Here is a 24482-nt window from a genome sequence, read left to right as displayed (position 1 = left end):
GAAAACGAAAAAACAGAATTGGATTCGATTTCCATGTCACAGCCTTCTCAACTGAATTATACTAGTTAATGGCTTAAACTAATGCCAGCAAATTAAAATGAAATCACTCAAATCAGTGAAAGTCAAGCACCTTGGGGGAAAAAAGTCCAAAAGTTAAATAAAGAAAAAATACAGCTTAATCTTTTAAAAGATGTTAATAATATAAGTTAAAAGCAATCAGAAAGGAACCAAGAATCAATAATTACATTTTTATCTACCAAATACCTTACAAATACTTAGTCCAGGTTTGGATAATTAAAAAAAAAAGCTATTTTAAGAAAGTTATTGTTTTTGGGTGATTTTAGATGTATAATTTAAGAGGTTAGAGTTACTAAACAAAGTTGTTTTCAAGCAAAAATCTAAAAAAAATATTGTTTTTAACAATCTAAAAACCACAGATTAAATTAAAATTACTTTTCAGCTAAATTATCTAAATATAAATTTATTTTTAAATAAGTGATTATTGAAATAAATATAATTTTTTGACTTACCGAAACATACCCTTAGAAAGAGAAAGGAGAAACTAAAAAGCTTTGTACAGAAAAATATTAGTTTTTACTTGTTTTTGGATTATATAATATAATAAACATTTTCTAGGATCTCTTTATAAAAATTGTTGTGAAAGAAATTAGTAGATATATTTTGAATGTGCCTAAAAATCCAGAGTTGCACTTAGGCTTTATTTGCAAGTGTAATTTTTTTTCTGATTTATCTTCTCAATGAAGATGAACATTGATTAGGTATGAGATGTAATTATAATATGTTATTTACTTATTTTACTTATTTTTTTTAACATTCAAGGAGATTCAAACCCAAAAGAAAAATAACTAAACAGAAATAATTTTAGAGTACGTTACACTCCTAAAATCAGCAGAAAATAGAAAAAAAAATCTCTAACATGCAATTTCCTGCAACTTATCTTCACATATAAGCATTTCAACATTCTTGTATAATATTAAAATTAGCTTGTGAATTTTTTAACTTAATATATCAGCACTTTTTATTCTTGATATTGAGTTAATAGTAGTATTTTTTTAAATTATAGATTATTAATTTTTAATGTAAAATTATTTAAGTTGGAGTGCAGAAATTAAGTCTTCTAATTTTTAAAAGGTATAGAAATTAGATGCTTCCATTTCTGTTTTTTAAAAAAAATAAAAAAATAAATCGAACCTTTAATTTTAATTTTTTTACAGATTTTAAAAATACTAAAAATTATAATATTAAGATAAAAAATATTATAAAACTATTAAAATTTATTTTATTTTATTATTATTTAATTTTTGACTCAATTTTTAGTCTAATAATTTAATTATATATTTTATTTCATATTTTTAAATATTAATAATTAATAAATAAATAAAAATAATAAATTTTGATAATTTTTTAATATTTTTTATGTTGGAATATATCACATCATTTTTTTTTATAAGAAAAAAAATTAGCCAATATATAGCAGCTTTTTTTTTAATTTATCCAGTTTCTTGATATTGTAACCCCAAGAAGTGAGCAGCAGAATTCAGTTATTTGATGCAGAGTGGGGGCCCCCCTTCTCTCAAACACTGCCTCATGGAAGGGTCAGCATGCCAATACCCCCATTAACTGCTTATCATATTATGACACGTGTCAGATCTTTTAAGCATAAACAGAGCCAGTGACATGTCATCCATTGGTGGGGTCCTCTTTGACTCTTCTCCCCAACCCAAATCCTAAGTTTAAGCTGACCAAAGTAGGATCTGATCAGTAGAAAATAGTGAAGAATTTACAAATCTATTTAAATAAGTGTTTGAATGATTAATTTATTAATTAATAAAAAATTTTTAAAATAAAATTTTAAATTACAATAGATTAATTTTTAATTTATTAGATTAAAAAATATTATAAAAAATATAAAATAAAAAATTAGTAAAAGTAAAAAAAATAATTATTATTAAATTAAAATATAATGTAAATTACAACATTATTGATTATTAAATATTCTTTTTCGTGAATGATATGTATTTTTCATATTATTTATATATAATAAAATAAGTCTTAATTAACTATGTTTATATAAAATACAACAATATAAAATACACAATAAAAATATATGAATAAATATATAATAATTAATTTTTTTGCATATACATAATATTTTTATTTTTTATAATTTGATAGTAGTTATAAATCATCAATCCTGAATGACATCAAATTAAAAGTCACATAACAAAAAGTTTGATAGAGCAATCTAATTATTAACTTGTTCTATTTTAGTTAGTAGAAAGTTTATAATGATAGTTTTTTGATAATGCAAATGAGACGAGTTGATTAATAGGTGGGTTTGACATATTTTTTCGAATTTTTTCTTTGTTTGAATATTTTTAAGTCATTTATATTTTGTAAACCAAAAAATTTTCATGTGGTTATACTTTTATTTATAATTTGACAATATTTTTAGAAGTATGTAATTTTTATGCTTATTGAAGATATTTTTAATATTTTATTTTACTAATATAAACATTAAATTTAAAAATAAAATAAATAAATATTTTTAGAAAAAATAATAGCAATAATGACCCACCTAAATTATATATGGTCATAATCACATAGTAATTTGATTTACAAGTGACTCAATTTACTTTGTTTATGATAAAAACAAATTGCTAAATTGAATTTTAAAAAAAATGATCTTTTAGATATTAAATTATTATTTTAAGAACTGTGGCGATCAAATTTTAAGAATTAAAGTGAGTTTTTACTTCATAAAAAATGATATATCTACATATAATATTTGATATATTGTACCAATTAATTCACCATAAATACTAGATAGCTAAGCGTTTTTATAATTAAATTTAACTAAATTTATTATATGTACGCATTTTTTTTTTATATATGCTTTTTTTATTACATCTTTTTTTTTGTCTACTTCTTTTTCTTTTTTCTTCTCTCTTTTTTTTTTCTCTTCTTTCGTCTTTTTTTTTTTCATCATTATCAAACCGTCATTTCTTTCTCTTCATCTTCTTCTTTTTTTTCATTTGATTTTTTTTTTTTGTCTTCTTTCTCCTCCTTGATTATCATCATCATCAACTTCTTCTTACTTCAATATCACACTGTAACACCCAACCACACAAAACTTTATGCTTAAGTCATAAAACAAAGATGGTGAGGTATTATGACATTTGAAATAAAATATATACATAGATATAACTAAAGTAATGCGTAACTAGGAGTTTTGAAGAAAAATTTAAACAAAAAAACTGGAAAAAAAAAAGTGCATCGCTCACGTAGATGGATAACCAGATAAAAAGAACGGGTAAAGCATATGAGCATAAAGAGTAGAATGCCAAAATATACAGAATATCAAGTTTCAAACTTGACATGCGAAGTGAAAGTTGGCCGAAGCATAAATACATATATATACAACCCAAAAGTATCTCAAAACAGAAGACTGACAACCTACTTCTCCAAGTCAATCTCTAAAAGGGACAAACGTAAAATATATACAGAGGAGAAATCTATATACAAATATACATAACATAAATACAAAATACAGCATCCCAAAGACCAACTTTGCTTGCACAGAAACTCCAGACGTTCCGCGAAATGCCTTTTGACCTGCATCTAAAAAGCAACAATATATGTATGGAATGAGAATTGGGAATTCTCAGCATGGCAATGGTACCAACGTAGGTAATATATAAGGTCCTGGAAAAATCATAGGCATTCCTAAAACTTCGACACTCATAATTAAACTTAAAGAAATATACTAAACCAAAAATAGGGTAAATAACTAAGGTTTTCAAGTTCTAAATCTAACTTTAACTCAATCTTTCATTTTCTATTTTCTCTAATCCTCCGAAATACCGGTGAAGCTACCCTTTTTATGCCTTCGCCAAACGAGGGATATCTCATTTGCAAAGACATACAAAACATGTAAAGAAAACACAAATAGGGTGTAATTACAGCCACGTAGAACGAAAAGCAAATAAGTATGGATAATCATTTAGGCAAACTCAAGTAATGCACACTCAAACAAAAATATACAAATGCATATGATGTATGCATACCTTATGCTTGATGAGTCTCATATGTCAGTTATATTGTCAAACCCGACATGTTCGGTAGATTACCCTGCACAGTCAATCCGTGCGCGCATCTCCAAGAGTCTATGCATATAATCACAATCATTCTTTTATCATCTCATTGGGAGAATTTTCGAGAAATTAAAGTGTCCAACCACATCTTGCGACATAGGGTCAATAGAGTATCGAGTCTCAATCTGGAACAAGTGGTGGCAAGCCACTGCGTCTACCCATGAAAACTCGTATCTCAAATAATAGAAGTGCAATAAGCCATATAATTCATTCAAGTTCAATCAGTCATTATCAATATAGCCTTCATTTATTTCATATTCAATATTTTTGCACTTCTCAAATATAAATCTTCACTTCAGAGCCTCTTTTCACTACCAAGTTAATTCCTTCTTTAGGTTCACCCATCTTCCTATTGTTAAAAACTAAGTATCGAACCTTCAAAGGTAGTTATATAGATTTAGAAAGTTAAAGAATTGGTTAAACCATCCAAAATATCATTTTCAGCCAAAACAGGGATTCTGCGTATACATGCCATGTTTCGCGTACGCAGAGGTGTGAATTTGTCCATCTCGCATACGCGAATCCTTAGACAGGGAAGTCTTCCCGTGTCGCGTGGTACTGCCTGCATACGCGAGTCTGTAAATCTTCTCATTCTGCATACGTAGGACGTCTAGGCAGAGCCTAGAATCTACGTCACGTGTGTGTTCGTGTACGCATGCCCAACAAAAGTTGCAAAAAGCTGTTAAGTCTTTAAAAATCAATTTTGCATACCAAACTTCAGACGCGCATAACTTTTTCGTTAAAAATTTTTTGGTCCATTTTTTGAAAAAACGGCATAATCTTCACGAACCAAATTTTTATTTGAAATAAGTTTGACAAAATTTGAGGGTCAGGAAGTTAAATTATGACCCGCCAAAATTGGTCAAAAATTAAATTTTTTACCAAAAATACTAAACCTCTGTTCTTACCAAAACCTCCATTCAAAACCAATGTTTGACATCCCCAAACAACACCAATTGAGTCCAACACAATTCTATATCTATTCTATCTCTTTCACAATATACTAATTACTCAACTATATTCACTTTCATCCCAAACAATTCAAAATCAAGATAACATAATTCATTATTCATTAAACTATCATCATCATAACTCATTGTTATCATTTGTTCAACACATTCTGATAATGAACTTCATATTTTTACCAAAGTTACTGTTCATACCCTTATCCAATACCAAGGCCCAGATCCATATAAGGTTAAAAAAACCCAATCCATAAGAACGGTCTTTCCCTGCAACCGGCCTCCTCGCAAGAGGTCGGGTTTGACACAGGCTCCACCACAAGGAAGTCGGGAACGAGGGTAGCTGGCAGATAACACTTATTCAAATAAGTAACTGCTCCTAAAATCTCTCAACCCACTTCCAGGAGTCATATCTTAACTTCCCTAATATAAAAGGACGGTTATCCTCCTTAAAAGACGGAACTACTCCAATAGTGGTTATGGATTCACCACTATAAATACACTAACACCCCTCAGGTATCTCAAAGTTCCCATACTCTAAAACTTGCTTAGATCCTTGCTGACTTAGGCATTAGAGTGTCTTTGCAGGTACCACCCCCCATTCTTTCATACATACAAGTCGGACGGCAGCCTCTTGACGCGAATCAAGTCGGAGGCCCCCTCCAACAGACGATTGGACCAACCTTACCAGTCCAGCCCACTAATCTCCGATTACCCACCGTTAAACTTTAAAAAATTCCACGGTCAACTAGCCAAAGTTTTCACGTAACATTACACATTATCTACGAGAAACCAAAACTATACATTGGTCGATTCCTCCCTAATGCTCGAAATGTCTCAAATTCCAGCATTTCATAAGTTTTCACTTCTCCGTGACCACACTAAATTGAATAAGCTCAACCACCAATTGAACTTCAAATTAATACGATACTTACTCTAATTCACATAACATCACAAAAATCAATACAAGGGCTTACTAATCGATAATTCACAAAGGGTTTGAGGATTCTTTCCTTATCCATGATTCAATTTGACACAACCCAACACTTTCTTCAAACTAATTCAACCTTAGAACATCGAAACAAAAAAATTCTCAATACCCATTAACTAAAATTTCGAAATTTGAAGGGAGAAGTGAATGTGTAAGAAGTAACTAATTTCTTACTATTTCGTTTAGATGGTTTCGAAGAGTTTGATGTGATGGTCGCGTGACCACAAAAAGTACGATCGGAGTTTAAAATTGAAAGATATGAGAGTTTGAATTTAGAACAAGGGTTAGGGCTCCTTCTTGCTTCCGCTTCCTCAATTCTCAGCGTGATTCCCTTTGAATTTGGGAAGGAGAAGCCAAGTTTTCTCTTTTATATGGTGGGCCTTAGGCCCAGTCCGACCGGTCTAGCCTATTAGCTCATTTTTAGGTCAAAATTTTTAAAATCAATGCTAAATTTTATATTTTTAATTATTTTTACTTTTCTAAATTAATAAAATTTAATTTTTTAATTTCTTTTATTAATAATTAATTTATTAACTAATTATTCATTAATTATACAGAATTTACACATACAATTAGTTTAATAATAATAAAAATTTATCATTTAATTGTAAATAATACATAAAATTTTGATGAATGATACAAAAATTGTGAAAGACCACAAGTCTATAAACCTTGACTCAATCAACCATTAAAATACAATCAAATGTGTTTCAGATTTAAAAAATATATTAATTTATTGTAAATGACATATGAATGACTAAATATCTTATATATTAGTTCAGTACTACATTGTTAAACGATAATAAAAGCACATAATATAGTTATAAACGTTACATAACTTTTTTTAGAAATGACACAATAAATCTTTAAAAAATCGCAAGTCTAAAATCTTAACTCACTTAACCAACAAAATAGATTCAAATATGTTATGTATTCAAAAAATATATCAATTTATTATAAATAACACATTAATAGCTAGAATTTTTATATTCGAGTTCGAAATCACTCAATCAGTTCAATGATAATAAAACACATCATTTAGTTATTAACAATGGCACATGAATTTTTGGTGAATAGCACAACAAATCTTCAAAAGATTACAAGTTAAAGAAATTTTCTGATAACTTCTAATTGAGTAAGAAATTGCATATGCTACGTTAAAAAATTTCTTGTGTTATGATTAAAATTTTTTTATGCTATTGGTTACACCTCTTATATATGAGTTCAGTAATAAGAAAAATACATCACTTAGTTGATAATGATACATGATTTTTTGACGAATGACATAAGAAGTCTTCAAAGAAACAAAAATTAAGTATTTTTCTAATAATTTCTAATTGGTTAAAAAATTTTATATGTCATGACTAAAAAATTTCGATACCATTTTATTTTTGATAATTTTTAAGGTAAATTCTTTTCTGTCCTTCTTATAATAACATGTAAATTATCTTATGTGACATGTCATTCTTTAATTGGTTGTCATGTTAACTATGGTTAATCTATTCTAAAATTAAATTATAGCCCAAAATGAGTAATTGCATAATTTACTAAAATATAAAAAACTGAATTTTTGCTTCTTCCCCAAATCATACTTCTAGAGAGCCCTAATTCAGAGAAGGCATTAGTTGATGTAGTGGAAGCAACAGGACCAACTCTAGGACCTGCTCTACTTTCAATCAGTGAATATTTAATGTCTAGCTTAAATGAATCCTACCAATCTAGATTCGTAAACTTCAACTTTCTGGTCCACTCTTGGTTTGTAATACTTTAGAATTGTAAGCATTTGTGATAAAAAATAATATCAGACTTGAAAAGAAATATATCATTAATATGGGGAGAATGACACAAGATGGGAGGATAACATGCCTATCTTACAAAAGAAAAAAACAAAGAGAAAAGAAAAAGCAACCAGTTAATCATAGCCTTTCGATCTCACAATATATCTAAGCAAGAAAGTCCTCTAAAAAGATGTGAGTCTTTGCACCATATAGAGGTCAAATATCTAATTATGTCCCATAAAACTTGTTTAACCAAAAATCTACCAGGGAGGAAATATTCTTCACTCATCAAAGGAAGTGTTCTTCAATGGAAGGGTGGAACGAATCAAATTAATACTGATTTGGTAAAAAAATATATAAATTTATTTTTTAATATTTACAAAAATTATATAATTATCCATCTTAAAAAAATATTTAATTATAAAATGACCCTACTTTAGTTAAGATGTTAACTCTTATTAGGTTAAATTAACTCAAATTAAAACTAAATATCCAATTAAAATGTGCCACGTTATAGAGGATAATTTACATATTGATTTTGAGATAATTGGGTAGAACTCACGAATTTTAATTAATTAAAAAATTTCTTATATCAAAATAAAAAAAATTGTGTCATGATTAAAAAATTTTAGTACTATTTTTTGATAAATTTTGTACAATTCAAAAAATTTTTATCTTTTTTTCTTCTTCATCGTATTTTTTATTCTTAGACAAGGAAGCCTTCCCGTGTCGCGTGGTACTGCCTGCATACACGAGTCTGTAAATCTTCTTATTCTGCGTACGCAGGACGTCTAGGCAGAGTCTAGGATCTACGTCGCGTGTGTGTTCGTGTATGCATGCCCAACAAAAGTTGCAAAAAGCTGTTAAGTCTGTAAAAATCAATTTTGCATACCAAACTTCAGACGCGCATAACTTTTTCGTTAAAAATTTTTTTGTCCATATTTTGAAAAAACGGCATAAACTTCACGGACCAAATTTTTATTTGAAATAAGTTTGACAAAATTTGAGGGTCTGAAAGTTAAGTTATGACCCGCCAAAATTGGTCAAAAATCAAATTTTTTTACCAAAAATACCAAACCTCTATTCTTACCAAAACCTCCATTCAAAACCAATGTTTGACATCCCCAAACAACACAAATTGAGTCCAACACAATTCTATATCTATTCTATCTCTTTCACAATATACTAATTACTCAACTATATTCACTTTCATCCCAAACAATTCAAAATCAAGATAACACTCAAACTAATTCAATTCAAATAACATAACTCATTATTCATTAAACTATCATCATCATAACTCATTGTTATCATTTGTTCAACACATTCTCATAATGAACTTCAATATTTTTACCAAAGTTACCGTTTATACCCTTATCCAATACCAAGACCCAGATCCATATAAGGTTAAAAAGGCCCAATCCACAAGAATGGTCTTCCCCTACAACCGACCTCCTCGCAAGAGGTTGGGTTCGACACAGGCTCCACCACAAGGAAGTCGGGAACGAGGGTAGCTGACAGATAACACTTATTCAAATAAGTAACTGCTCCTAAAATCTCTCAACCCACTTCCAGGAGTCATATCTTAACTTCCCTAAGATAAAGGGACGGTTATCCTCCTTAAAAGGCGGAACTACTCCAATGGTGGTTATGAGTTCACCACTATAAATACACTAACACCCCTCAGGTATCTCGAAGTTCCCATACTCTAAAACTTGCTTAGATCCTTGCTAACTTAGGCATTAGAGTGTCTTTGCAGGTACCAGCCCCCATTCTTTCATACATACAAGTCGGATGGCAGCCTCCTGACGCGAATCAAGTCGGAGGCCTCCTCCAACAGACGATTGGACCAACCTTATCAGTCCAGCCCACTAATCTCCGGTTACCCACCGTTAAACTTTAACAAGTTTCATAGTTCAACTTATCATATGGTCAACTAGCCTAAGTTTTCACGTAACATTACACATTATCTAGGAGAAACCAAAACTATACATTGGCCGATTCCTCCCTAATGCTCGAAATGTCTCAAATTCCACCATTTCACAAGTTTTCACTTCTCCGCGACCACACCAAATTGAATAAGCTCAACCACCAATTGAACTTCAAATTAATACGATACTTACTCTAATTCACATAACATCACAAAAATCAATACAAGGGCTTACTAATTGATAATTCACCAAGGGTTTGAGGATTCTTACCTTGTTCATGATTCAATTTGACACAACCTAACACTTTCTTCAAACTAATTCAACCTTAGAGCATCGAAACAAAAAAATTCTCAATACCCATTAACTAAAATTTCAAAATTTGAAGGGAGAAGTGACTGTGTAAGAAGTAACTAATTTCTTACTATTTCGTTTAGATGGTTTCGAAGAGTTCGACGCGATGGTCGCGTGACCACAAACAGTGCGACGATCGGAGTTTGGAATTAAAAGATATGAGAGTTTGAATTTGGAACAAGGGTTGGGGCTCCTTCTTGCTTCCCCTTCCTCAATTCTCAGCGTGATTCCCTTTGAATTTGGGAAGGAGAAACCGAGTTTTCTCTTCTATATGGTGAGCCTTAGGCCCAGTCCGACCGGTCTAGCCTGTTAGCTCATTTTTAGGTCAAAATTTTTAAAATCAATGCTAAAATTTATATTTTTAATTATTTTTACTTTTCTGGATTAATAAAATTTAATTTTTTAATTTTTTTTGATTAATAATTAATTTATTAACTAATTATTCATTAATTATGCAGAATTTACAAATACAATTAGTTTAATAATAATAAAAATTTATCATTTAATTGTAAATAATACATAAAATTTTGATGGATGATACAAAAATTGTGAAAGACCACAAGTCTATAAACCTTGACTCAATCAACCATTAAAATACAATCAAATGTGTTTTAGATTTAAAAAATATATCAATTTATTGTAAATGACATATGAATGACTAAATATCTTATATATTAGTTTAGTACTACATTGTTAAACGATAATAAAAACACATAATATAGTTATAAATGTTACATAACTTTTTTTAGAAATGACACAATAAATCTTTAAAGAACCACAAATCTAAAATCTTAACTCACCTAACCAACAAAATAAATTCAAATGTGTTATGTATTCAAAAAATATATCAATTTATTGTAAATGACACATTAATAGCTAGACTTTTTATATTTGAATTCAAAATCACTCAATCAGTTTAATGATAATAAAACACATCATTTAGTTATTAATAATGGCACATAAATTTTTGGTGAATAACACAACAAATCTTTAAAAGACTACAAGTTAAAGAAATTTTCTGATAACTTCTAATTGAGTAAGAAATTGCATATGCCACGTTAAAAAATTTCTTGTGTTATGATTAGAATTTTTTATGCTATTGGTTACACCTCTTATATATGAGTTTAGTAATAAGAAAAACACATCACTTAGTTGATAATAATACATGAATTTTTGGCGAATGACATAAGAAATCTTCAAAGAAACAAAAATTAAGTATTTTTCTAATAATTTTTAATTGGTTAAAAAATTTTATATGTCATGACTAAAAAATTTCGATACCATTTTATTTTTGATAATTTTTAAGGTAAATTCTTTTCTGTCCTTCTTATAATACTTCTTCCTCAAATCATACTTCCAGAAAACCCTAATTCAGAGAAGGCATTAGTTGATGTAGTGGAAGCAGCAGGACCAACTCTAGGACCTGCTCTACTTTCAATCAGTGAATATTTGATGTCTAGTTTCAATGAATCCTACCAATCTAGATTCGTAAACTTCAACTTTCTGGTCCACTTTTGGTTTGTAATACTTTAGAATTGTAAGCATTTATGCTAAGAAATTATATCAGACTTAGAAAAAAATATATCATTAATATGGGGAGAATGACACAAGATGGAAGGATAACAGGCCTGTTTTACAAAAGAAAAAAAACAAAGAGAAAAGAAAAAGCAACCAGTTAATCATAGCCTTTCGATCTCACAATATATCTAAGTAAGAAAGTCCTCTAAAAAGATGTGAGTCTTTGCACTGTATAGAGGTCAAATATCTAGTTCTGTCCCATAAAACTTGTTTAACAAAAAATCTACCATTGAAGGTGCATAAATTACGTTCCAGTCAAATACATGTATAAAATTTCTAAAATAACTAAAATGAAAAAATTAAAAAGGCGAAGGAACGAATTTGAGTAGGAAAGAACAGTAGAAGGGAGGAAATGTTATTCACTCACCAAAGGAAGTGTTCTTCAATGGAAGGGTGGAACGAATCAAATTAATACTGATTTGGTAAAAAAACATATAAATTTACTTTTTAATATTTATAAAAATTATATAATCATCCATCTTAAAAAAATATTTAATTACAAAATATTCTACTTTAGTTAAGATGTTAACTTTTATTGGATTAAATTAACTCAAATTAAAATTAAACATCCAATTAAAATGTGCCACGTCATAGAGGATAATTTACATATTGATTTAGAGCATGGGTAGAACTCACCAATTTTTAATTAAATAAAAAATTTCTTACATCAAAATAAAAAAAATTGTATCATGATTAAAAAATTTTAGTACTATTTTTTGATAAATTTTGTACAATTCAAAAAATTTTTTATCTTTTTTTTCTTCTTCATCATATTTTTTATTCTTTTGTTTTTTTATTTTTTTTATTTATCTTCTCATAATTTTTTTGTTTTATTATTTTTAAAAATAAAAAATAAAAAAAATAAAAAATCAATAATATCAATCGAAGAACGATGAAAAGATAAAATAATATAATTTATATGCATATTACATAAATAATTTATTAAATTTGGACTAATTTAATTAAAGTTGGTCGATAAAAATGCAGAACAGGCAATTCAGTAATTTACCACTATACCATTCAATGAGATCTCAATTTTATATTCATTTGCGAGTAACAATAAATCAATTTTGTGTTGATGCTTCATATATTTAAAAATCTAGTAGTATAACATAGCATTTATATATATATATATATATAATTATATATATATATATATATATATATATATATATATATATATATACTTAAAAAAATTATGATCTTATAACCATAATATTAAGTAAAGGTAACACGTCAAATTAATTAGTTTGAAGTTGGCATTGAATTAGGGGAAATAAACATTCAATAAGATAACATAACCAAAATATCAAATAAATATAAAAATAATGAATCAGACAAATTTGTTGCTATTCCAATAATACTACTACTAGCATACTATAAAACTATAAATATATGTGGATATAAATATAGATAAACATAAAAGAACAAAGGAGGTTCAAGCGGCAGAAAAAGGGCATATATGTTAAAGTTATTATTTTATTTAAGAGTATATATATTTTTACGTCTCTAAAAATTTTTGTATCTAATATTATTTTTAAAAAATTATTATACTAAAATGTTTAAATTTTATAAAATTTAGCAATTTTAATATAATACAATTTTTTTAATGACAAAAATATCTGATCCGAAATATTTTAGGAATCTATTTGATATTATTTATTTATTATTATCCACCCCACACATACGTATGCACAATAAGTGAAGAGACACATCCATGCTTTGCTGTTACATAAAAGTCGTTGACTGGAGTAATAAAATTGATTAGAAGCTTGTAATAATCTTACATTTTTATCGGAATTTAAATATTTTAGTAGTAATTAATAAGAATAGGTAAAGACATGCTATAATCTAGGAGAGTCTCATTTTGATCTTTAGAGAGAATATTATTTGAAAAAAAGTAAATCTAACTAAATCCAAAAAGAGATAAGTTTATTTTGCTAATAAAATAAAGCAAAGAAACATTAAACACCATTATTAGAAAAACAGCTGAGTAATCTGACTCACAAATGAAATTACACAAATAAGTGTGTTAATACTTAAATTCCGATTGCTAGTAATTATTAATACATATTTTTCTAACCTTTTGTCTAATAATAACAACGAAATGAATAATGTTATACATTCAAATTTTTTATAAACTAAATTTAATCAAATTAAAAAATAAAATTTAAAATAATACTGATCATAATTAATTTTTATTATGTTTGACTAATTTATTTAGATTTAATTAATAAAAAAAACATTATTCTAAGAAAATATATGTGAATTCATCAATGAATTAATATTTGTATAGGCTTATTTTACAAGTTCTCAAATTAAACACACAACTAAAATAATTAGAATTACACCATTTAATTTTAACTTTTAAATATAGATTAAAAATAAAAGTATGCCTTTAGTAATTATTAAGAAATATTTAGTAATTTAGTATTTTACAGCACATTTTTTAATCGACGTCCAATTTAAAAAACAAAAATAATCTCATTTTTAGAATTTCTTATGAATAAATTTGTACACACTATATAGCTTAAAGAGTTGAATCTTTCTGAAACTACATTGACTCAAATCATGAACCCTAAACAAATTTAGGAAAATGCAGCAAGTCAGCAACACTAGGACTAGAGTTATTGTAAATAAGAGGAAGAATGAGTGGCATTTTCGGAAATGCATAACCAAAAAACCCAACCCGAACCCAAAACCCAAACCGAGAGATAAAACCCCAACTCACATCAGTCACATGTTCCACTCTCTCCCCTGCTTTACTGTGTGCTAATGCTTTCATACTTCCCCTGTTTTTCAATCTCTCTCTCTCTCTCATTATTTTTTCACCGTTCTCTTCTCTTTCCTCTGTAGGCATTGAAAACAGAGGAAGGAGAAACAACACATAAAAACAGAGAGAGAGAAAACAGAAAAGAGAAAGAGAGTGAGTAAAAAAATCACAAAAACAATAAAGCACTCACTCACTTACTCACTCGCTCACTCACCCACCCACCATGCGAATCTGAAGAGAACAGAATAACTCACTTCTCTCTCTATCTTCTTTTTCGCGTTCTCAATGGCCATTCATTGAGAACAAAACAAAAAACCTAAAAGGAAAAAAATAAGAGTAAGAGTAAGAGTAAGAGTAAGGTCTTTGTTTTATCTGTTATTTACTTTGATGAATGGCGGAAGCAAACGGCGACGTTTTCCAGTGGCTGAAGTCGATGCCGTTAGCGCCGGAGTACAGGCCGACGCTAACGGAATTCCAAGATCCGATCGCCTACATTTTCAAGATCGAGAAGGAAGCTTCCAAGTACGGAATCTGCAAGATCATACCGCCGTTTCCACCGCCGCCGAGGAAGGTTGCAATTGCCAACTTCACTCGCTCGCTGACTAAGCCCGACGAGCCTAACTCAAAGCCTACATTCACCACTCGCCAGCAGCAGATCGGGTTCTGCCCCCGCCGGCCCAGGCCCGTTCAGAGGCCCGTGTGGCAAAGCGGTGAGAACTACACTTTTCAGGAATTCGAGGCTAAGGCCAAAGCATTCGAGAAGAGCTACCTCAAGAAGCATCATCTTCACCACCAAGGCCACCGGAAGGGAGGAGGAGGTGGTGGTGGTTCCGGTGGCCTAGGGCCTCTCGAGGTGGAGACGCTGTTCTGGAAGGCGACCGTTGACAAGCCGTTCTCGGTGGAGTATGCGAACGACATGCCGGGCTCGGCGTTCAGCCGGAAATGCAGGGAGGAGTGTGCGGCGGCGCTAGCGGAGTCGGCGTGGAATATGAGGGAGATTTCGAGGGCGAATGGTTCTTTGTTGAGGTTCATGAAGGAGGAGATACCTGGTGTTACTTCTCCTATGGTGTATTTGGCTATGTTGTTCAGCTGGTTCGCTTGGCATGTTGAGGACCATGACCTCCATAGCTTGAATTACCTTCACATGGGTTCTGGGAAGACCTGGTATGGCGTGCCGAGAGATGCAGCCGTTGCGTTCGAAGATGTTGTTAGGGTTCATGGATATGGCTCTGAGATTAATCCTCTTGGTGAGTTTTCTTCACTTTTTGCAGGGGATAACAGAGTGTTTGTGTTTTTGGACTTTGGATTTCAATTTGCATTGTTGCTATCCCCAATTCCCAAATTGTAGCTAAGTAGCTTCAAGTATGCACTTTGAGCTTCGAGCTTCCAATTTAGGTCAACATGTTCAGCGAAATCAAGTTGAATTGTTATAGTTTTGACCAGAAGTCCAGAAGTGAAGTTAGGGTTAGTTAGCTTTCTGTTGGACCAGAGCATAGTTTGTTAATTGAAGCAAACAAAATCCTTTGGTAGCTCCTCTGTTTCTGGACATTTTTAGGTTTTGGTTATGGTGCTGTTTGATTGTTTATACTGTGTTTTATCATTGGAAAGGTTTTGGTTTTGCTGTGAACTGGTTTGTGGAAGAGCATCATTGAGTTTGGATAGGAAGTCTTTAGGGATGTGTTTTGGTGGTGATGTTTGTGAACATGAGCAAGATGAGTGTTGAATGTTGACCGAGTTTCTGTTCTGGTTTGAATTTGGACTGCGTACTTGTGAAATGAGCCTGGGGCTTAGGTTAGTCCGTTATTTAAGGTAGCAAAAGTTTTATTATCTGCGAGTAGTGTGTTCGGTGGCATTATGGTTCTGTTTCTCTGCTTTCTGTGAGGTGTTCTATGGTGGATTCCCAATAACTCTTTATTGAGGATTATAGAGTAATTTCTAATCTCTCTTTCCCAAGTGTTTATTTTTTATTTTATTTATCTTCTTTGTTTATTTTGGCCTTGTTGTATAATGTTATTATTTCAGTCAGTTGTGGATCGATTTTCATATTGGTTGGTTTCATCTGGGATAACAGAGGAACTGATCTCCATATGATAAGACGATGACACTTAACTTTCAATCTTTATATATCAATCAGCATCTTATAAAACTTACATGTGAATTGTTTTCCGTCAACAGTTACTTTTTCTACTCTTGGCGAGAAAAACACAGTGATGTCACCTGAAGTATTGATAAACGCAGGTGTTCCATGCTGCAGGTACTAACCCTTGCTAATGCCATACTATAGGTTGTGGTAATCTTATTTGGTTACTCATCTGTGTAATTCTCATGTGTATATTACATAATACTTATATTAGCAGTTGGTTGTTAGAACTGAGATTCCCCTTATATTCCACTTGATTTCAATCAACTTAAAGCTGTTGAAGTTCAGTTTAGATTTCAAATTTGGTCTTGCTGGAAATGTATCCCTAGTTAAAAACAATTAATCTTGAACAATCAGTCAAAACAATTTCGAATTTCAAATAATTATCGGAATTCATCGCAGCATCCAGTTATGTTGGGGATTTTTTGTTCTGTTGTTAATTCTTTTTGGAATATTTTTTTTGTTCGGTACGATGAATGTTGTTAATTCTAAAGGTTTACTTGTTCAGCTTGATGAATATTTCTCATTTTCTTTTGGCTCAAAGGACCCTAACCCTTTACCTTCTTTTCATCTAATAATATTTCCTTTCTATATAACTTTTTAAAAATAATGGATGTTGGTAATTGTCATTGCAATAATTTGAAGCCACTTTTTTCTGGTATGGTGCTCTATCGACATCTTACCTTTCAATCGTTACCAGGTTGGTTCAAAATGCTGGGGAGTTTGTTGTGACTTTTCCAAGAGCTTATCACACAGGGTTTAGTCATGGTAAGACTCTTGGCAAGCTTATCTCTCACACACACACACGGTTGAGTTGTCTCCATATGACCTAAAGGTCACAGTTCAAACCGTAGAATCAGCCGCTGATGCTTGCATCAGATTAGGTTGTCTATATTACGTCCTTTGCGTGTGGCCCTTTCTCTGACCCTACATAACATAGGGTGATATGCACCGGGCTGCCGCTTTTTCTTCAGTTGAATCTTTCTAATGCTTTTGATGTATGTCACTATGCTGTGTAGGTTTTAATTGTGGAGAGGCAGCCAATATTGCAACGCCTGAATGGTTGAGAGTTGCAAAAGATGCTGCTATTCGGAGGGCTTCAGTAAATCATTCTCCTATGGTTTCACATTTCCAGTTACTTTATGACCTAGCCTTAGCTTTGTGTTCTAGGTTTGTCTTCTGCTATTATGGCTTCTTACTTTTGGCTGTAACAGGGTGATGCTGATATCTTACCAGAACTACATTTTCTTTTCTTTTTGTTTGAGTAGATTGATGCCATTGTTAACAGTACCTTATTAACAGTGTTCCAGAATGCAATCTAATTTTAAAAATATGTGAATCACTGGTTCTAGACATCGGAATGTGTGTATTTTTAATAGTGACAATTTGCCTTTTTAGGGTGGTCCTTGTTGAGGACTTAATGTCACTCCACTAATATGATTTGCTCATACATGTGTTCTCTCCTCACGCACTCAAGTCTGCACTCCCACACGCGCGCGCACACACACACACACACACACACACACACACATATACAATGATTATGATGACAAAATGAGCTCTATAATATATTCTTCCTGTAAATATTTTTTGTATTCTACATACAGAATTCCTGAGAGTATCACTGCTGAACCACGGAGTTCTCGCCTTAAAGATAAGAAGAGGGGTGAAGGGGAAACTGTAATTAAAGAACTATTTGTCCAGGATGTGTCACAGAACAATGATCTGCTTCAAGAACTCAGCAAGGGATCTGAGATAATACTTCTACCTCGTAGCTCATTTGACATTTCTCTTTGCTCAAAATTACGTTCTGGATCCAAACAACGGAAAGTGAACTCTCGATTTTCCCTTGGTGCATGCAACTCCGAGGAAATGAATTCCTCAAAAGGTTTTGTTTCTGATGATCTGGCATTCAGCATGAACAGAGGAATCAAGCAAGAAGGTTCCCTTTCTATAAAAGACAAGATTACTTCATTGTGTGAAAGGAGCATGATTTCCTCATATGATGTAAATGGCAACATCTGCTCTTCAAGTTCCAAGCAACATCAAGGTGACAATGAAAGAGAAAGTGGTGAAGGGGATGGATCGCCAGATAAGAGACTTTTTTCATGTGTCACATGCGGAATATTGTGCTTTCCTTGTGTAGCTATTGTACAGCCTAGAGAATCTGCTGCTAGATATCTCATGTCAGCTGATTGTAGTTTCTTTAACGATTGGGTAGTTGGTTCTGGAGTGTCTAGCAAAAAGTTTATTGCCCATGAAGAAGCGGCTTTTCCTGAACCAAGTATGTATGCAGGCAGGTTTTTATGGTTCTATTTCATGCCTTCCATATTGTGTTTCATATTGCACCAAAAGTAGTTTTTAAGTTTCTTTAAATCTTCAAATACAATAATGATGAAGCATCTTTGTTTTTGATATTTTTCGTGCCCTTGTCATGCCCTGATATGGAAGAGATCAGCTGGTATGACCAACCTAACCTGATAAATTCCTTCTGTAGAGCACAACACAAATGTTGACCCTGTAGGATGAATTGGCTTTGCATTAGTATGGATTGGGCCTATCTTGCTTTATTCCTACTGCCAATGGTGCCATGAACTTGTAACTGATTGCATCATAGCATATGTCATTATCATAGGGTTGGGATAATAGGAGCATAGAAACATGCATTAGATCCCTATCTAAACCCTTCTAATATGCATATGAATTATCAAAGAACAACCTAGGTGTCTACAAATGCCTTTGATATCTCTTGCTTCATCTCTGTAAAGTTTGTCATATATAAATTAATGGTTAGATGAGTGAAACAACTTATCCATTTTATTGTGACATGCAGGGTGGACAGAAAAGAAGACCCAAGGATTGTATCAGGATCCTGTTCAATCTGCCCAGTATCAGCTACAGACTGCTGAGCGTAATTATGAGGAGTCCCTTGGAAAAAGCAATACAGCTCTTGCATTGTTGGCTTCAACATATGGAAATTCTTCCGACTCTGAGGAAGAGCATGGTGACTCAGATATTGTAGTTGATGGTCATGAATCACCTGTGATTAATGCCACATTAGGAGGATCACCATCTAATTTTCAAGATGGCTGTGCTATTCCCCTTACTGGACCTGATAGCAGAAATGATTTTAGTCATCAATCTTTTGACCACTCTTTAGAAAAACAGGATTCTGATACTGCTTCAGGGTTTGCATTAAAAAATATGAGGGCAATGTATACCAATGATACTGAAAAAGCATTGTTGGGCAAGGCTATGGTTCCAAATGATGATAAAAATGCCTCAGTGATGCCACAAGGTGATCAAGACTCATCTAGAATGCATGTCTTCTGTCTGGAGCATGCTGTAGAAGCAGAGCAGCAACTTCGCCCAATAGGTGGAGCCCACATAATGCTCCTATGCCATCCAGGTGTGGTGATTGATCAACTAATCAGTTTATGCTGCATTACATTTTATCTCATCCCATGTTCTTGCATAAATATTCTACCACTTGTTTTTCTTCCCACTTCTTTTTCCCTTTTCAAGTGAGCACCTAGTAAATTTAGAGTAAACTGCCCAAGAAACATCTCAACTTTTGGTCATGAAACGTGAGACTTTTGGGATGGAAGTTATCAAAAGGTGAGAGAAGTTACTTTTTTCATGATGAAATAGTTATCCAAGGTCCATTCACTATTCAGTCAGTGAAACTTGTCACACTATATGGAAGTCATCATCGGAACCAACAAAGAAGTTAACTTCTAGTTAAAGGTTTTAGCATGTGTGTATGTGTGTGTGCGCGCGCGCGCACGTTTGTATATGTGTGTGTATGTGTGTGCGTATATATATTTTGCTCTATTTTCTTTTTCTTCTAGAAGTCAGTTGAACAAAACTATTCAGCAATATATATTCCTGTTTATGTTTCTCATGTTTTCAACTTTGTGAAAGCTCATTTAAGCTTTAATTTTTTGTTATAAAATCTATGATAAGCCATAACAATATTCTTTAAAACTTGGATATCAAACAGGTTTTTCTTGCTGATTTTGGAAAACATTTTCATAGTTTTTGTGGATTGATTATAGCTAGTGTGTATTACCTTGTTGCTATAATTTCTGAATCTCTTATAGGATTACTAGTGTTAATATTGTATAAATAGTGTTACTAGATATCCTCTCATTTGTGGGTCTTTTTTAATAATATATTTCCACAGATTTCCCCAAGATAGAGGCTGAAGCTAAGCTTGTAGCAGAAGATCTTGGGATTGATTACCTGTGGAAGAAGATTGAGTACAGGCATTCCAGCAAGGAGGATGAGGAGAGGATCCAGGTAGCCCTGGATAGTGAGGAAGCTATTCCTGGGAATGGGGACTGGTGTGTGAAGCTGGGAATCAATCTTTTCTACAGTTCAACTCTTAGCCGTTCTCCTCTTTACAGTAAGCAGATGCCTTACAATTCTGTCATATATTATGCATTTGGCCAAAGCTCTCCAGCAAGTTCACCATTAGAACCAAAGGTCTATCAGAGAAGGGTTAACAAGCAGAAAAAGATAGTTGCTGGGAAATGGTGTGGTAAAGTTTGGATGTCCAGTCAGGTACATCCTCTTTTGGCCAAAAGAGATTCTGAAGATGTTGAAGATGAGAAAAGCTTACATGGGTGGGGATTACATGATGAGAAAATAGAGAGATCAGGAAGCATCCCTAAAAGCGAAACTAGTGCCAGAAAATCAGGTAAGAAGCGGAAAATGACTATTGAGAATGGAAGAGCCAGGAAAGGCAGTTTTGCTGAGAGAGATGTGGATTTGGATAATCCAACTGAAGACAAACCTAACCAACAGCTGAGGAGGACTCTTAGAAGTAAGCAAGCCAGGGATATTGAGAGTGAAGGTGCGGATTTGGAAGGGGATTATTCTCCCCCATATCATAGAAAACCTTTAAGTGACCAAACAAATTGCACAGGAAGTGATGCAGTTTCTGATGATTCACTTGATGATAAATTTATTGACAATGATGTGGTTTCAGATGATACAATGGTCTATGATTCTGATTGCCATCAGAGATTTGAACATAGCAGCATGCAAGTTGAAGACATAGAAGATGCAGTTTCTGAGGATTCATTGGATGATGGTTCTCTTCAGCTTCATAGGAAGAATTCTAAAAGCAAGCATGCCAGATACATTAGAAAAGGCAGATACATCGCTGAGAAAGAGGAAATGATGTCTGATGACCAATTGGAGCCACACAAGAAGAAGAAGCAACAGAGGAATCCTAAAAGCAGGCAAGCGAAATACCTTGCAAGAGAAGATGCTATATCACATGGTCAATTGGAGGGACATTGTCGCAAGTATAGAAAGACTCCTAAAGGTAGGCTGGCCAAATATGTAGCAGGGGAAGATGTATCATCTGATGAGCAATTGGAGAATTACAGTCGGAAGCAGCAAACAAGTCTTCCTAAAAGGCAGAAAAACAAAGGTGTATTGACTGATGACCAATTGGAGGACCATTTTCAGAAGCAGCAAAAGAATGTTTCTAGGCGAAGGCAAAACAAAGGCATTGAAAGAGGGGTTAAAGATGAAATGTCTGATGACCAATTAGAGGATCACGTTCAGAAGCAGCAAACTAGTGTTTCTAAGAGAAGGCGAAACAAACAAATTGAAAGAGATGATGTAATGTCTGATGATGAAATGGAGGATCATTTTCAGAAGCAGCGGAGTAGTATTCCTAGAAATAGGCAAAACAGTAATTCTCATCTGGCCCATAAAACTCCTAAACGAAAGCAAGCGAAATGCGTTGATGATGATGATGGTGATGATGATGATGTAAATTCTGACGATGAAGTGGAAGATGATTCTCAGCAGAAGCAGCAGAGAACTCTTAGAAGCAAGCAATCAAAACCAATGACACTTAAGCAGATGAAGCAAGCTCGCTCTCTCCAACTGAAAAATCAGACATCCCGGTCTGTAAAACGAGGTGCTCAGACACTTAAGAAATTAAAGGCATCTCAGATTCGGAATAAGCAATCTGGTAAATCCAGAGAGTTTAGTTTGAAAATGGAAGAGGGGGAAGAAGGTGGACCTAGCACACGCCTTAGGAAGAGAGCCCCAAAAGTCGAGGAGTCTGATGGAATATCAAAAGAAAAACAAACCAAAAAGAAAAGGGTGAAGAATGCTACATCTGCAAAGGCAGCTAGCAATGCTAAAGTGAAGGATGAGGAAAATGAATTCCAGTGTGACATTGATGGCTGCACCATGAGTTTTGGGTCAAAACAGGAGCTGATGCATCACAAGAGAAATATATGTCCTGTAAAAGGTTGCGGGAAGAAGTTTTTCTCGCACAAATATCTGGTGCAGCACCGACGAGTTCACGAGGATGACCGCCCATTGAAGTGCCCTTGGAAGGGCTGCAAGATGACTTTCAAGTGGGCATGGGCTCGTACAGAACATATTCGAGTCCACACTGGTGCGCGACCGTATGTATGTGCCGAGCCAGGCTGTGGGCAAACATTCAGATTTGTGTCTGATTTCAGTCGCCATAAGCGTAAGACTGGGCACTCAACAAAGAAGAGTCGCTAATATCAATTGGAGTAGATGTTGTTGTTACTTTAACATGGTTTATGAATTTATGAATCCATTGCTCAATTGACCATTCTAGGACTAGGTTTTATTAACAGTTTAGGATATCCCTGCAATTGCCATTTAGAGTAACTATTAATTCTGTTTCTTTTTGGGTATTTTTAACCCATTTGTTTATTCTAATTGAAGCAATTGCTTAGATTTGGAAACATGATATTCATCCAATTCTATCACATGCAAATGTTGTTCCAACATTTATGTACAATCCTTAAGAATTTGTTCCAGTGGCACTTCCCCTGGTTAAGGTGTATTTTGGTAGGGGTGTCATTTTGTAGATGATTGCTGAATTTAGAGTAGATTTATTATTATTATTTTTTATTTTCACTGTTGAGCTGAATTTTCTTAGAAATATTTCTTCTATTTTCATATGGTTTGTGACTGTATGTATGGCTATGTGTGGAAGCCATATATGAAGTCATTTGATTCACCCACATCTGCCTGTTGATACCTCTAATCGTAGAAAGTAGCTAAAGTCTCTTGTGAATATTTAGGTTTGGATTCTTTGGCAATTTTGAAAAAGTTGCACCTTTTTTTTTGTCGTATATTTTTTATATGAAACTCGATCCATTTTAAGAAACAAGTCACGTTCACTTTTTTGGATACATTTAATATCGAGATGTATATGTTTAAAATACTAGTCACTTGCATTTGACTATTGCACTTTGCACTCCTCTTTTGCTTGGGAAGAAAACCTCATCCTTTAACCATTTGAAAACCACTTATGCAAAACTACATTAAAGACCTTTGTCCCACAGAATAACAGTATGATTGACGTTATGATTTTATTATTTTTTTTGTATTCCAACTTGTAAACAAAAATGTCAATAAACAATAAATTTTCATGTCTTTATAACCAGAAAATGTATTTTTCTTTTAATTCATATATCATATTTCAACGGTTTTTATATTATCTTATTTTATTCTTGCATCTAATAAAATATTAAATGGACGAAAATATTTTAACCATGACTTACCACCTATAAAAGAATACGAAAATAAAAAACATTGATGAAACTCTTCTTATATAACACTTGAATTCTTATTTTATTTTCATTTCATTAAATTAAAGAATACAATTGTCCAAAAAAGCGACCGACAAATCATGAGAGGAGATCTTTCAATACCACTTAAAGTGAAGGAAATTACTTGAAATCAGAAGAAAATATGCAATTCCACTAAGAATGACGGCAGAGAAAATAG

General features: G+C 32.4%; 1 protein-coding gene across 2 annotated transcripts; it reads left to right on the top strand.

The window, feature by feature from the left end:
* Nucleotides 1–14549: 14549 nt before the first annotated feature.
* Nucleotides 14550–23600, top strand: LOC130944303 (lysine-specific demethylase REF6). 2 transcript variants are annotated; one of them, XM_057872572.1, is made up of 7 exons: nucleotides 14550–15786; nucleotides 16715–16793; nucleotides 17380–17447; nucleotides 17699–17849; nucleotides 18287–18975; nucleotides 19513–20088; nucleotides 20866–23600. In XM_057872572.1, exons 1-7 carry the CDS (start codon nucleotides 14931–14933, stop codon nucleotides 23220–23222), a joined length of 4776 nt encoding a protein of 1591 aa, XP_057728555.1. In that variant the 5' UTR covers nucleotides 14550–14930; the 3' UTR covers nucleotides 23223–23600. The 2 variants fall into 2 exon arrangements, with proteins under 2 accessions (XP_057728555.1, XP_057728556.1); XM_057872573.1 differs by having other exon boundaries at nucleotides 14551–15786; nucleotides 18287–18963.
* Nucleotides 23601–24482: the final 882 nt, after the last annotated feature.

This window comes from Arachis stenosperma, chromosome 8 (assembly GCF_014773155.1).
Source record: "Arachis stenosperma cultivar V10309 chromosome 8, arast.V10309.gnm1.PFL2, whole genome shotgun sequence".
NCBI classification, from domain to species: Eukaryota; Viridiplantae; Streptophyta; class Magnoliopsida; order Fabales; family Fabaceae; genus Arachis; species Arachis stenosperma.
The sequence above is the reverse complement of the archived record's forward strand: the minus strand, read 5'-3'. Positions and strand labels throughout refer to the sequence as shown.

Excerpts from the sequence above, each read along its gene's own strand:
- LOC130944303 (XM_057872572.1), top strand. The coding sequence starts at position 14,931 with ATGGCGGAAGCAAACGGCGACGTTTTCCAGTGGCTGAAGTCGATGCCG. Across the intron at positions 17,448-17,698 it reads TCACACAGGGTTTAGTCATG|GTTTTAATTGTGGAGAGGCA; the intron begins GTAAGACTCTTG and ends TATGCTGTGTAG. Across the intron at positions 18,976-19,512 it reads TGAACCAAGTATGTATGCAG|GGTGGACAGAAAAGAAGACC; the intron begins GCAGGTTTTTAT and ends TGTGACATGCAG.